Source organism: Lissotriton vulgaris, chromosome 2_1 (genome assembly GCF_964263255.1).
Source record: "Lissotriton vulgaris chromosome 2_1, aLisVul1.2, whole genome shotgun sequence".
In the NCBI taxonomy this organism is placed as follows: domain Eukaryota; kingdom Metazoa; phylum Chordata; class Amphibia; order Caudata; family Salamandridae; genus Lissotriton; species Lissotriton vulgaris.
The window spans coordinates 381,746,068-381,760,796 of NC_141687.1; the positions used below are offsets into that span (position 1 = coordinate 381,746,068).

Consider the following 14,729-nt stretch of genomic DNA (forward strand, 5'->3'; position numbering starts at 1 on the left):
GACAATGATAGTCTGGCCAGATATTGTGCGGCGAGAGCACTACTTCACCCCTTGGCGTTACACGACCCTTCTCTATGTCCCAAAGCGCCATTGTGGCTGCCCCCTGTAGCACCACAGCCCCGTGTGCAGGCAGTAAGTTCAACCAGTGTGGACAGTGTGAGGCCCACTGGGTTAGGCCAAGATCAGACGCCAATTTTTAGTTGCGCGGTTACTTTTTGCATGTACGCCTCCCTCGCGTTTTGTGCCTTGCAGGTATTGCCTCACTTCACAGGCTTTCTTCAGCAGTCTCTGGCAGCCCCGCTCAGTAAGGAAGAAAGTTTGTCGTACCTGGGGGGGGGGGGGGATCCTCAACAGCGCACCATCAAACACTCAACTCAAGAGGCCTCCAGGTGTTTAGAGGCCGGCACAGGCTTTTCCGCAGCATCCTTCAGCGGGTCAGATTGCACAACAGGAATAGAATCTGCCACAGGCTCAGCGAGTCGCAGTGTGGTCCTCCGCCCCACATCCCTGCAGACGCTTCTTCGGGAGATCGCAAGCAGCGATCCGGAGGCGCACACTGGGCAGCTCCTGCCCCCCAATCGAGAGCGCAAATCAAGGACCTCCTCACCTCCTCTGGTTGGTGTGTTGGACAGGATGTGCCGTAGGTCGTGGAGCTAAGTCCGCCCAGCGCCCAGCACTCACAGGACCGATAGCGGCATCCCTGCTCACTCGATTGCCTCGCCGGCCAGGATCTCAGTGCCGGGGTCGTGGGCCGTGCACATGCGCACCACTAGGCCGCACCCTCCTCCAGCGACGACTGACGTTTATTTTCTTTTTGGGGGCATTTAGGATTGCACTAACCGGGACACCATGTTGCCGCTATCTTCCGACACAGGATTCCGTCGAGTTCATTGATAGCTCTCCTGAGGCGGAAAGCCGGGAGCCACATGCTGCTATATTTTTAACTTTGTTATTTGCACTACTGTGATTTTAAAACTTGTGTGCTTACTTGCTGCTGTTTTCATTGCTGCTCCTGGGTCTTGGAGGTTACTTCGCACAGCAGTTACAACGCTGCTGCGGGGAGGGCCACTACAGCGCCGCCATCACCCACGAGACGATAGGCCACGCCCCTCATAACAAGCCACGCCCCCCTTCGGCACTATAAAGCACCGTGCTGAACCACGAGCCGGCATCTTTGATAGCTCTCCTGATGCGGAAAGCCGGGAGCCACATGCTGCTATATTTTTAACTTTTATTATTTGCACTACTGTGATTTTAAAACTTTGTGTGCTTACTTGCTGCTGTTTTCATTGCTGCTCCTGGGTCTTGGAAGTTACCTCGCACAGCGGTTACAGCGCTGCTGCGGGGAGGGCCACTACAGCGCCGCCATCACCCACGAGACGATAGGCCACGCCCCTCATAACAAGCCATGCCCCCCTTCAGCACTATAAAGCGCCGTGCTGAACCACGAGCCGGCGTCTTTGATAGCTCTCCTGAGGCGGAAAGCCGGGAGCCACATGCTGCTATATTTTTAACTTTTTTATTTGCACGACTGTGATTTTAAAACTTTGTGTGCTTACTTGCTGCTGTTTTCATTGCTGCTCCTGGGTCTTGGTGGTTACTTTGCACAGCGGTTACAGCGCTGCTGCGCGGAGGGCCAATACAGCGCCGCCATCACCCACGAGACGATAGGCCACGCCCCTCATAAGCCACGCCCCCTCCTCCTCTCTTCCCAATAAGAATGCTCACTACCCGGAAGCGCAGCGGACGAGCGCAGCGGGCGTGCCTAAGGCAAGCCCGTCTGCGCCCGTCCGCGAACAGGTCGCGACGAGCGCGGGCCACTCTGCTCAACTTCCCACAAGTCCTGGTGCTTCCCCCCCACTATATTCACGGGAGACTCTGCTTAATCTGAGTGTGTATGCGCATGAAGGACATATCTCTTTCGCTGACACCGCTTTCCCACTGAATGACTTTGCTATCAGGGGTCTGCTTTCTGGCGGACTTCTTAATGTTAGATCACTGCCGAAGCATGCTGCTGAAATTCAACTACTAGTAGACATCCATCACTTAGATGTTCTTTTTCTAACCGAGACGGGGACCCACGCTGACTGCGAAATCGAACTAGACTGGGCTTGTCCGCAGGATTATAAAATCTTGCATCTTCCTAGACCTAAAGGCCGTGGTGGTGGAGTGGGAATTATCTACAGAGCCTCCTGGCACATTACCATCTTAGATATGGATCCGGTTGTTGGGACCGAGCTCCTTGGCCTCTCTATTAACAGTCATACAGGAGCTACCTTTACGGTAATTATCTGTTACCGCCCTCCGGGGGCCTTCAGCTCCCAGCAACAACAATCGCTACTTACTTCCTTCTCCAACATGGCGACTTCCCACAATAAGCTAATCATCTTAGGTGATTTTAACTTATGGCCGAATGGTACTTTAGATACTGGACTGCACAATCTCTTGCTCTCTTGTGAGAGCGTGGGGCTCCAACAACTAGTCAGGGAATCCACTCATAGAGCAGGGCATCGACTTGATCTTATCTTCTCTACCCCTCAGTTAGTACACTTGAATGATATCCTGCCCATGGGCTGGACTGATCATTCTCTCCTTAAATTTTACATCACCTGTAAGGGGGCTAGAATGCCGGCACATAGCACCACCTCGGAATTCATGTACAGAGACTGGAAAGCTCTGGGAAGGCTGCGAACTACTGGTGCTGTGTTCCAAGTGGAAGACAGTTTTTCTCCCAACAATCCAGTTGAGGACAACTACGAGGCCTTTCGTCTCAGGATATCTTCAACTACTGACTCCCATGTTCCTCTAAAAAAATGCAAGCACAAGGGTAGAGTATCAGCCCCATGGTTCGAGGACTCTTTGAAGGCCCTTAAACTGGCCTGTAAACAGGCTGAGAGGAAATGGAGGCAAGGATACTCCAATACTAACAAGCAACTCTGGAAAACCAAACTTTTGGAATACAAATCTGCAATCATTAAATCTAAATCTGCTTACTTCTGCTCCACCATATGTACAGCCGCCAACAGTTCCAAAAGTATTTTCCAGATCTTGAATAGCCTCACCCAACCTGATTGCGCTAAAAAAACGATCCCTCCCACACAAGTCCTTTGCGACAATCTTGCACTGTTTTTCAAAGATAAAATTGAGACTATTATTCATAACTTGGGCATTTCCCCTTCACTGGTCTGCCCCACCGGCCCTGGGGTTGACACTACTGATTATGAAATGGTGAGCCCAGGGTGCCAGCCTATGGACTGCTTGTGGGAGTTCCCCCCTATTATTGAGGCGGACTTCAACAGACTGGCTCGCGGGATTTCCTCGGGTTCATCTCTCGACCCCATTCCCCCTAAGATCTGGAAGGCCTTTGGAGAGGAACTCTTCACCACTCTTTGCAGGATTTGCAATCAATCCCTGCGCTGTGGCTTAGTTCCTGCTCCCTGGAAGCAGGCTCTTATTACGCCACTGCTGAAGAAACCCTCCTTGAATCCTGAGTGTCTACAGAATTATCTCCCTGCTACCATTCCCGGCAAAAATTGCCGAGCGCTGGGTGAGCTCTTGTCTCTCCAAACATCTAGAGCAGAATCACTTCCTGGACGAAATACAATTTGGCTTTCGTCCAGCCCATGGCACCGAAACAGCTCTACTCACTCCCATGGAGGACCTCCATATGCGTGCAGACAGGGGCCAGGCAGCAGCCTTGATTCTGCTGGACCTGTCTGCCGCATTCGATACGGTTAATCACGTGATTCTATTAGAGAAACTAAGGGAGGCAGGGGTGGACGGCACTGACCTGCTCTGGTTTCATTCCTTCCTGCGGGATAGGAAGCAGGCTGTGTCCCTTCCCCCGTTTCAATTGGCCTTCTCCCCAGTGCTCCACGGGGTGCCTCAAGGCTCGTCCATCAGCCCTATTTTATTTAACGTTTACCTTAAACCACTGATTACGTTAATAAAATCCCACAGGCTAAAGGCAATCGACTACGCTGACGACACTCAGCTCATCCTCTCTTGGAAGGGTGAGGAATCGATCCCTCTGGAATCTTTTCATGACTGTCTGAGAGACACAGCTGGTTGCTTACACAAAAATTCCCAACAGTTCAACACCTCCAAAACCGAGGTTCTGTTCTGTGCCGGAAGTCGGATCCCCCGCCCGTCCCGGCGGAGTTTTGGCCCCCTGAAGCCCCGGAAAAGCCTCAGCCGGTCACCACTGTTCGCAATCTGGGTGTTATGATGGACAACAAACTCAGTATGGAAGCCCAGGCTGCGAAAACAGTGTCCACCTGCTCGGCCCTCATGCGATCTCTTCGTAAGATCTTGCCACTTCTCCCCTCACAGGCCCGGGCTTTAATAGTCAGGTGTACTATTCTTAGTTGCCTAGACTATTGCAATGCGCTGTTGCTCGAGGCCCCAGCTGTATTGCTAGACAGACTCCAAAGAGTTCAAACTGCCTCTGCCAAATTGGCCCTTGGTTGGCCTAGGAGATCTTCGGCCACTCCGGCTTTGGCCGAGCTTCACTGGCTCCCTATGAAACAGCTAGTGGCCTTTAAATCTCTCTGTCTTGTTTTTAAAGCCCTGCATGGAGTCGGGCCCGGCTCCCTGCAATCCATGTTCACCTGGTACATTCCAACCAGAGCCCTCCGATCTACAACAGCCTATCTTGTTACAGTACAGAGATTCAAAAAGGTCAGGACTGGGGGGAGATCTTTCAAAGTTGCAGCCGCAAAACTTTGGAATAGCTTGCCCCTTGACATCTGCCAAACAACGGGTCTTCTCCCTTTCAGGAAGAGGGTCAAAACCTGGCTGTTCCCTAAATGTTAAACTCTGGCTACTCTACTGATATCTCCCAGCGCATCCATCTTAGGAGTTATCTTAGCGCCAGGATACCTGCAAGGTGACAGCCGCGCTATATAAATGTTTTAAATAAATAAATAGCAGGCTGTATATTCAGGATTTTTGCAGGATTGCGCTACGACCCCGGAAGCTCCATCACAGAGCGGCCATTTGCAGGCTCGGCTAGCTCCGCCCCCCCGAGCGAGGATCTTTTGGGTACTCCACAGATGATTTCCTTCAGTTCGGAGGTGAAGGAGCACTTTTTGCGTTCTTTCAGTGAAAAGAGGCGATCTATCTGAGAGAGGCTCCTAAGATGCCTATGTTGGGCAGCCTTGTGATGGGAGCCCTATCGTAGGCTGCTGAGAGGTCTAGGATGATCAGAGCTACAGTCTCTCCTCAGTCACGCAGGGCTCAGATGTCCTCGGTAGCCACAATAAGGGTTGTCTAGGTGGTGATGTTGCTGAAGAATCTGTATTGGAAGGAGTCGAGTAGAAGGTTCCATTCCAGATGTGAGGAGAGCTGTTGGCTGATGGCTTTTTCTAATACAGTGGCTAGGAATGGAAACAGGGAGATCGGTTGATAGTTGTTGAGTTTGCTAGGGTCTGCTGATGGTTTCTTTAGTAGGGCGGTGACTTCTGTATGTTTCCAGTCTTCATGGAAGGTGGCTGTGCAATTGAGGTGTTGAACAAGGAGCTGAGTATGTGGCTGATTCTGGTTTCGCCAAGGTTGAAGATGTGGTTAGGGCATGGGACGGTTGGGGCCAGAGTGGACAGAGTTCATGATGAAGATGGTGTCCTGTGAAGCAAGCTCGCTCCACTGGGTTAGTGGGATATCTGTGGTGGTAGCTGGGTTGTTGTGTTGCTTGAAGATGTCGATGGTCTTGGGATGGGGTTTGAAGTTCCAGAAGATGTAGGCGATCTTGTCATGGAAGAAAACGGCAACGTTTTCAAAGGTTCCTGTGGGGGCGTGGGGGTAATGTTTTTTGTTGCAGCTGAGGGGTTGGCGAATTCTTTGACAATGTTGAAGGGCTCTTTGCTGTTATTGGACCTTGATTCGATGTGTGAGGCTAAGGCCATTTTCTTCGATTCTCTCAACTGTCTGTGGTAGAGGTCGAGGGCTATCTTCAAGGTGGTGTTGTAGGTCATGCCCTTGCACTGGGCCAAGTCCAGCATGGATGGGGGCAGTTGGGCTGGCCTTTGGTGTGCCAGTGGCGCGGTCGCACTGCAGCCAGCATTACGCAGGTTTTGAGGGGGGCGGGGCCTCTGTTGGCAGGAAGAACAGTGAGTAGGAAAACCCCTGTGAGGAAATTCTGCAGCAACGGTGTCACTGGATCAGGCTGGAACAAGCAGGAAATGGAGGCCCCAGGCAAGTGGCAGGCTAGGTGTCCTGGTGCGTACTGAAGCAGTTGTGCTGCGGCTTGCATTAAGTAGGTCATGGGGTGGGTGGGGCTTCTGTTGTCAGGAAGAATGGTGAGCAGGAAAACCCGGGCAGCGATGGTGTCACTGGATCAGGCTGGAACAAGCAGGAACTAAAGGCCACAGGCAATTGGCAGGCTAAGTGTCCAGTTGCCTTTAATGGTGGGCACAGCAAATCAACATAATCTCCCTCCCTATAGTGAACTCTTAACCCATCCACAAGTACGTTTAACTGCACACCTACAGAAAGGCACTGCACTCCGGTGATATATACAAGGGATCCCACAAGTTGCGATATCACCAATATATATGGGCCCAAAGATATGACTTTGGACCGTTTAATAATATCCATCCTATGTGGGGGATTTTTGAACCTCATCAACAATGGGGAAGTGGGCATTTCCCTGTAGTTAAACTCTGAAAAGCAATCATTGTGATTAGTATTCAGGTGTGGCAAACTCCTAATTACTGAAGCACCCTCACCTATTATATGCATTAATTCCTCCCCATCTAAATCTCCCTGAGTGAATGCCAACTCACTAACAGATTTGTAAGTGTAAGAAGTTGTCATCCTTTTATTTAGCTTGGTTATTTGTCATGGATATTGTTCTGACTTCTATAGTCATCAGTAGTCGCAGAATTTGCTACCAAACACTTACAACACAGCATATAAAAACATAGACAATTTGAGATATATGTATCTCATCAGCTTGCATATTGGCCATAATGCGGGGATTGGTACACCATAAAGTAATCTTTGACCACACTGATGTTGGTGGCAAGCCTCCTTTCTCAGGAATTCATTCTGGATACTTATCATATGTTCAAGACACACCATGAAACATGATGATGATGATGATGATAGAAATTTATAATGCGCAAAACAATAACCCGCAGGTGTCAAGGCGCCTAACAATACAATCAGAATTAAAACAGACGTCCTTACATATAGGCTTGTCGGAAGAGACGAGTTTTTAGGGCATTGCGGAATTTCTGTAAAGATGGAAGGGATCTCAGGTCAAGAGGAAGATCATTCCACCACTTGGGGGCTAGCGTGGAAAAAGCCTTGCCACCCCATTTAGCTTTTTGTACGCGGGGGGCTGTCAAAAGCAATTTCCCGGAGGAGCGCAAGTTCCTACCGGGAGTGTAATGGGAGATGATAGACCCAATACCAGTGTCGCTATTTTGAGTGATGGCTCTGTAAGTCATGCAAAGGACTTTGAACCGGATTCGAAATTCTACCGGTAGCTAATGCAGCGTTTTCCTGGCCGCAGTGGCTGAGGAGCGTCTGGGAATATCCAGGACAAATCTGGCTATGGCGTTTTGGACCACCTGTAAGCGCTGTAGGTGGCTCCGGTTTAGCCCAGCATACAGCGCATTACAGTAGTCCAAACGGGAGCCAATGAGTGCGTCAGCTATTTGCTTTCTAGCTTGCAAGGAAAGATATTTCCTGATCCTTCGCAGGGTGTGAATCAAGCCCCAGCAGGTAGAAACCGTTCTGCTCACCTGACTGCCCATATCAAGGGCTGGATCTATCATCACCCCAAGGTTCTTAGCAGATGATGTGGGGGAGGGACATATTCCTAGTGAGTCAGGCCACCAGTTTTCTGACCAGATGTTTTGTTCCCCGCCGATCACCAACACCTCAGTCTTCTCCCCATTCAGTTTAAGAGAGTTCTGAATCATCCAGTGACCGACCGCCTCCATACAAGATCTAAACTTGGAGGCGGTAGGCACATCTGAATGGGGGAGAGAGACGAGTATTTGGGTGTCATCTGCATAGGACACTACCTCCATCCCGAAAGATCTTATTAGCCTGGCTAGTGGGGTCACATAGATGTTGAAAAGGGTCGGACTAAGCGCCGACCCTTGGGGGACCCCACACAGCACTGGTCGGGATGGAGATAGGAACTCCCCCAGCTTGACTCTTTGTTCCCTCCCAATTAGAAAAGAGGTCAAGAGATCCAAGGCAGCACCCTTCACCCCCACCTCCCTCAGGCGAGATGTAAGCACTGAGGGGGAGAGGGTATCGAAAGCCGCTGTTAGATCTAGTAGGACCAGGAGGGTGGTCTGACCCCCATCTACTGTCGTGCGGATCTTATCAAGCACGATGGTGAGGGCTGACTCAGTGCTATGTTCCCTCCTAAATCCATGCTGGGAGGGGTCCAAGCATCCCGAGCTTTCCACAAAGATAGCGAGGTGCTTGTTGAGATGTGCCTCAAGCATCTTCGCTGGGGCAGGAAGCAGCGAGATGGGACGAAAGTTTTTTAGGACCTCCGGGTCAAGGGAGGCCTTTTTTAACAGGGGTTTCACTACCGCCTTCTTCCACTCCATAGGGAAAATGCCATCTCTGATGGCTAGATTCATTATTTCTAGCAGGAGTGGTAAGAAAGTCTCCCTACACTGCTTGATGATTTTCAGTGGGCAGGTATCCAGGGGAGAGCCAGAATTGATCTTATTGAGCAGGATCTCCAGATCTTGTAAGGCCAGCGGAGGAAAGGAGTCCAAGGTGTACCGTGGGGAGATGTCTGTAGTAGTCATATTCATCTCAACCCGAGTGATGGACTCACTGACGCAAACTCTTTGTTCCTCAAGAGCCAAGTGGATATCCTGTATTTTAGTGTGGAAAAAGGAGGCTATCCTGTCACATAGGTCCTGCGAGGGAATAACAGGATCAGGGGCTTTCAAGTTGACTAAAGAGTCAACGGTTTTAAAGAGCTCCTTCGGCGAGGACAGTGAGGTGGTCAGGGTTACAAAGTAGTCTTGTTTGGCCTGTGTAATCTCGGCTTTATATTTCCTAACAAGGAGTTTATGTGCTTCCTTGTTCTTGGGATCCCAGCTAGCGTGCCAGAGCCTCTCCTTTCTCCTCACTTCCTGCCTAAGAAGTCTGAGGGAATCAGAGAACCAGGGGGCAGATGGTCTCTTTCTGGCTCGGCGGCGGGACTGTACTGGGGCCAGTTTATTCAAGGCCTCAGTGGTGACCTGTTCGAAGTGGCCGACTGCAGTCTGTACGCTGTCCAAGCCAGTGACAGAAAGGCTTGCAGCCCAGGGCGGGAAGGAGTCACTGCTAAGATTCCTGAAATTTCTGGCAGTTTCCATTTCATGATTCCCTCTTTTACAGGAATCCACCCTATGGTATTCCAAAGAGAAAGGAACCGCAAGATGATCAGACCAAGATAGGTGCATCGGATCCTTAATGGTCAGCCGAGAATTATTGGAGAAAATGCCATCCAAAGTATGGCCTGCACGATGAGTGGCTCCGCTGACTCGTTGCGTGAGTCCACATGACCCCAGCGCCTCGATGAGACATGATGTGTCAGATAGATCATGTCGTTCTAAGTGATAGTTAAAATCACCTAGGATGGAAAAGTTTTGTTGGCCAAAATAAGGTTCCAGGGCCTGGAGAAGGTTGTGCGTAAAGTGAGTTCTCGAGCCAGGTGGTCGATATACTAAGATCCCATTAAAAAAGGGGCATTGTCCTTCCTTTATTGTGAAGTAGAGTGCCTGAAAGCTATCCGGAAAGTCGGGTATGGGTACAAAATGGCATTGCAGGTGGTCTTTGTGAAGGATCGCTAACCCCCCTCCCACTCGACCCTGTCTATCTAGTCTGACCAAACAGTACCCTTCTGGGACCGCCTCAATTAGGTCAGGGTCAGAAGAATCCTTGGCCCATGTCTCCGTGATAAACACTATGGTAGGTGTTTTATCCAGTACCAGCTCTTTAAACATTATTTTATTCTTAACAAGTGAACGGGCATTAAGCAAAATGCCTTCTACTCCTACTATCTTATGGCTGGAGGTGGCAGGAAGGCCAGTAAGAGGATATTTAGGGACGGGATTAGGAAACCTACCCGTGAGGTGGCAGCCGCAGTAAAGGGGAAGAAGAAGGTCATCCGGCTCATAGGAATACGAGCATCGCTGTCGACGTGGTTTCAATCCCAGCAGTTGCTGGAGAGAATAGCTGTAAAAGGCGGGAGAAGTATTGCCGGAGTCCCGAGTCCAGTCGTCCAGTGCGTCCTCAGCGCAGACGGGCTGGACTCTGGCGTGACTCCGGCGTCACTATGGCGTCCACGCTGCGCGTACACGCTGCGCGCCATATCCTGCTATCTATGTAGGACTCTGATCAGACCACGTGTCTGCTTCAGCCAATGGCTGAGTAGCGCTAGTGACCCACCCAAGATGGCGTCCCAGATCAACAAAGCGCGGGGACCGGGCCGCCCGAATGGCGGTGAATACAGACCAGTTACAGTGCAGCAGTGCGATCCGTGTCTAAGGGCACAGGTAGGGACCTCGTAAATTCAAAACAGTATTTCTAAACTATTAAAAACAGGGGATAACGAGCACCAATCAAAAGTAAATACAAAACGGGGTTGTTAAAAGTCAAATTACGAGCTTCCAGCGCATAGCGCTATATGCAGGACGGTGTTCGGGCCATAAAAAAACATCACAATTTATGCTTCCCGTAGATAGGACTAACTTGTGAGATATAGTCATCAGATAACTGCCTTTCTGTGGGTTTGGCCTAAGCCAAAAATATGCATTCATGGCATACCATGTTCCATTGCTTAGCAATCCATGCAAGATCATTTTCACCAGTGAGAGACACTGCATGCAACTATAGGACTCACTGAAAAAGCTTACCATATGTATGGCAGGCTCATAGGACACGTCATATATTCAAAACCCTTCCGGTTGGTTACTAGAACAGTATATCACAGTTGTGTGGTTCCGATTGCACATGGGGTGTAAATCTAATACTGAAAGTGCTGATCCATGGGATAGTTAATCCCACAATGTGCATTGTATAAATGTTCGCATTCGTCATCATCAATAAATGTACAATTTAGATTTGTGAGGTGCTTACCTGCTGCCTGTTGCGATAAGAAGCCAGTCATACTGAACAGATGCTTCATCCTGAAAGTGCACAGTCTTCTTCTGGCTGTCGACAAACACCACCTGCAAGAATCAGAGAAGAATGGATTAGAAGCCTTCCTGTCCATATCCATGTTCCAAGCCACTTTGTCCGCACCCTCCAAGTCCGACAAATCTCCCTCCTCCAAGCCTCTGTCCCCATTTTCCTCTTCTTCCAAGTAGGTCCCTTCCAATCCTACACATACCATATCTTCCAAAGGAATTTCATCCCATTTCTCAAATCTCTCAAGTCTTTCGGTTTCCATCATTGTCCTCTGCTGAGCCTATTCCTTCTGAAAGTCTCTCTCTCTGGGGCTTGGCCTGAGCAAGATGGGCAACATATATTAGAAAGTTCTTTGCTATGACTTAAACCGGTCTGTGAAGCCTTCACGGCGGCTCCAGCTTTGCAAAAACGGTGGAGTTTACGGTGATCCAAATTTGTGCTGTGGCACCTGTGGCCTGTTTTGTTATTGACACCCCATCCTTCTCAGGTCTGATCGGTAGTAAGTGCTACATGCACAGTGGAAGGTAGTGCAAGTGGTGGTAATCCTGCAAGCCACCCTGTTGCACAAATGAGTGATAAGGATGATTCAGGAGGCACTGGGGTTCAGGTGAAGGGCAAGGAGAGACAGTTGGAGATATTTTAGAGATGAGGCCGGCGGTTTGACCTTAACCTCAGCGGGTCAATGCCTGGCAGAGCAGAAGGACGGCTAGTCTCACCGCCCTTCTAGTGCTGGAAATAATCCCTGGATTATAGATTGTGGAACCCTTACCTTCTGGGACTGCAAAAAATTCTCTCTTCCAGTTCTGGGTCACAGCACCCAGTCTCTTTGAGCCCCCTTTGAAACTGTGCACCTTGAGAGCAACTGTGTGTTGTGACGATTCCCCAAAATTCAGATTTGGAGATTTCTTCTCACTCGTCACAACTTTTGGCAAAAAGGCAGCTATGGTCCTCAACACAATTTATCTGGAAAAAAGGTGGTGTTAGGTGAATGCACGGAGATCACGAAGCATTTTTATGCGATGAGTTAAAGTAACTGCAACAAGGAATACTGTCTTTAGAGTTAGAAGATGGAGCAAGGATCTGCGCATCAGCTCTTAGGAAGTACACATGAGGAAAGTTAGGACCAAACTGAGATCCCACTGTGGCATTGCAAACGGGGTTGGGGAAAACTTGCGAGTTAAACCTTACACAAACCTCATCACAACAAGTAATTTATACAAGGACGGCTGACCCGGCAAAAGCAAAAAACACAGAAAGGGCCGACAAATAACCTCAAATGGTGCCCAGAGCAAACCTTGGTGGGCCAAAGACAAAAGAAACAATAAAACATCAGATGGTTTAGCCTGCAATGGGTGTGTGTTGTGGGTTCAGCAACAAATTTATCTCAGCACACAGCATAAATGGACTTCATAGAAAGATGTGGGGAAGCAAGGATAACATCCACAACTTTGGGAGGTAGACAGCAAGTAGTTAACTGCTTCCACTCAATTGCCAATAGCAGAAAGGGCCAACAAATAACATTTAATGGTACCAAGAACAAACCTTGCTGGGCCAAAGACAAAACAAATAAAACATCAAATAGTTTGGCCAGCAACGGATCAGTGTTGTGGGTTTCACACCAGGCAGCAAATGTATCCTAGAGTGTGGTATAAATGGACTTTGCGGAGAGTCGCGAGGCAGCAAGGATAACATCCACAACTTCAGGAGGTAAATAGGACGCAGTTTACAGCTTCCACTCAATCGTCAAGCATGGAGTGTAGACTGCGCAGGTCCGGGTGCAGATACCAGCCCAGCTGCAGCACTGAAGATCCCCCCGAGCCTGATCAGAGAACAGATGCTCATGCCGATAAGTACTACACACGTCTGGCTCAAACCGAAGCTGCTGGAATGACTTGGGCCTGCTCATTCCCAGTTTTCTCTCCTGATCACACTTTAGAACTCAGGGCTGGACAGGTATAAATGGAAATGCGTTTGCGACTCAAATGCTCCACTCTAGCCATAACTCTTCTCCCACAGACAGCCTTCAGAGAAACTCCAGTAGGCAATCGTTTTGTCATTATGTGTACTTGATGGTGACAGTAACATCTACCCAGGGTTCTCCCCACTGTTGTAAGATATTTTCTGCCACCTCTGAGTGTAACCACAATTCGTGATCTGCCAGGCATCACCAGCTAAGATTCTCCACCCTGGTATTTGACAAACCGGGCGTGTATAACTGCATAGTGGAGGCAGTGGAGAACAGGCCTACTCGCGGTGTGCGAGCTGGGGCATATACTCTACAGCTGGATGGGATCAGAAGCAGCACATTATCAGGAATGGTCAGCCCACCTCAGGCTAGCAAAGGAAACTAAACAGAGCCCCGCCTGGCCGTGCCTGACCCCAAGATGGCGGCTGACACGCTGCCGATGATCTTTCTAATTTGAAGGGGATGCCGCATTCAAGTGCCTCTGCGGCATCTAGCTCCGCAGTGCAGCATGAGGGATGAAAAGAAGGAGGGGATTGTGGCCTTCACCATAGGCCATCAAACACTGATAGCGCTCAGCACTGGGCTACCGCTTTTGGGAGCGAGCCCCATGAGGACTGATAATCTAAGTCTTCCACCTCTTCTCTCATGGGGCTAGCGGGAGGACAATGCGTAGGGTGTTTCCCAATTACACCAGGATAGATGCCTTTGATTGAACTATGATGATGCCCCATGGGCGAAAACCGAATCTGTTTTTACTTACCGCTGAACTAGAGTACCATTGCCTGTTGCCCGGTGGAGCTGTCTTATGCAGCTACAGAGGAGTATAGTTCTGGCTCACCCCCTAGGCCGTCACCTACCCACTGGACATCGGACATTGTTTTTAACGGTACTTCACGGTTTTGTCTGTCTTTCACTTTGACTGCTTGTTTTCCCTGAAGTCCCTTCCCCCCCACCGGTCTGCCTGATGCTATCTGCATTCCTTTCCCCTGTTTACCTTTCCCCCTCTACGTTCCATTCCAAATAAGACATTATTTCTTTGCTATGCAAAGCGAAAATAACTTATGTTATTGTGTAATCTCATGTTTTTCTACTGTCTGTTCTCACCGCGGAGTCCGAGCAACCTTGGCTGATGCCCGGTGGAGCTGTCATATGCAGCTACAGAGGAGTTTGGCCCTGGTTCACCCCCTCGGCCGTCACCTACCCAGCCGGACATCTGACATTGTTTTCCTCGTCTCCCCGCTATGTTTCCTTCCCTCTACCTTTCTCCTATGTCTATACTTGGAACCCATAACTGAAGTAATTATGTAACCCGTCACTTGTTGATCCTCATGTAAAGCGCTCTGATACCTTGGGGTCTAGCTAGCGCTATATAAAACTTTGCAAATAAATATTTAAAGATCCCGCAAAGTGGTTCACGATCAGGGAGATGCCCTGATTCTCTGGCCATCTCCAGTGGCACAGAGCCTCTTGACCCAGGACCCAATTTCGCACTGCGTGTTGCAGTACCACATAGCAGTGGTATTGTCTGAGAGAACCTATAGCAGCCTCCCCTTGATGGATGGTAAGACAGCTTTCAACGCCAGTTGGCCTTTTCCAATGCAGAGAG

The 14,729-nt window shown here is 49.6% G+C and overlaps 1 protein-coding gene across 1 annotated transcript in view; it reads right to left on the bottom strand.

The window, feature by feature from the left end:
- Positions 1 to 14,729, bottom strand: part of LOC147730399 (apoptosis-inducing factor 3-like) — a 402,100-nt gene that overhangs the window by 124,973 nt on the left and 262,398 nt on the right. Inside the window, exon 9 of the mRNA XM_086955207.1 lies at positions 11,107 to 11,198. Within this exon, the coding sequence (XP_086811333.1) occupies positions 11,107 to 11,198 (92 nt within the window). The remainder of the gene's footprint in view (positions 1 to 11,106; positions 11,199 to 14,729) is intronic.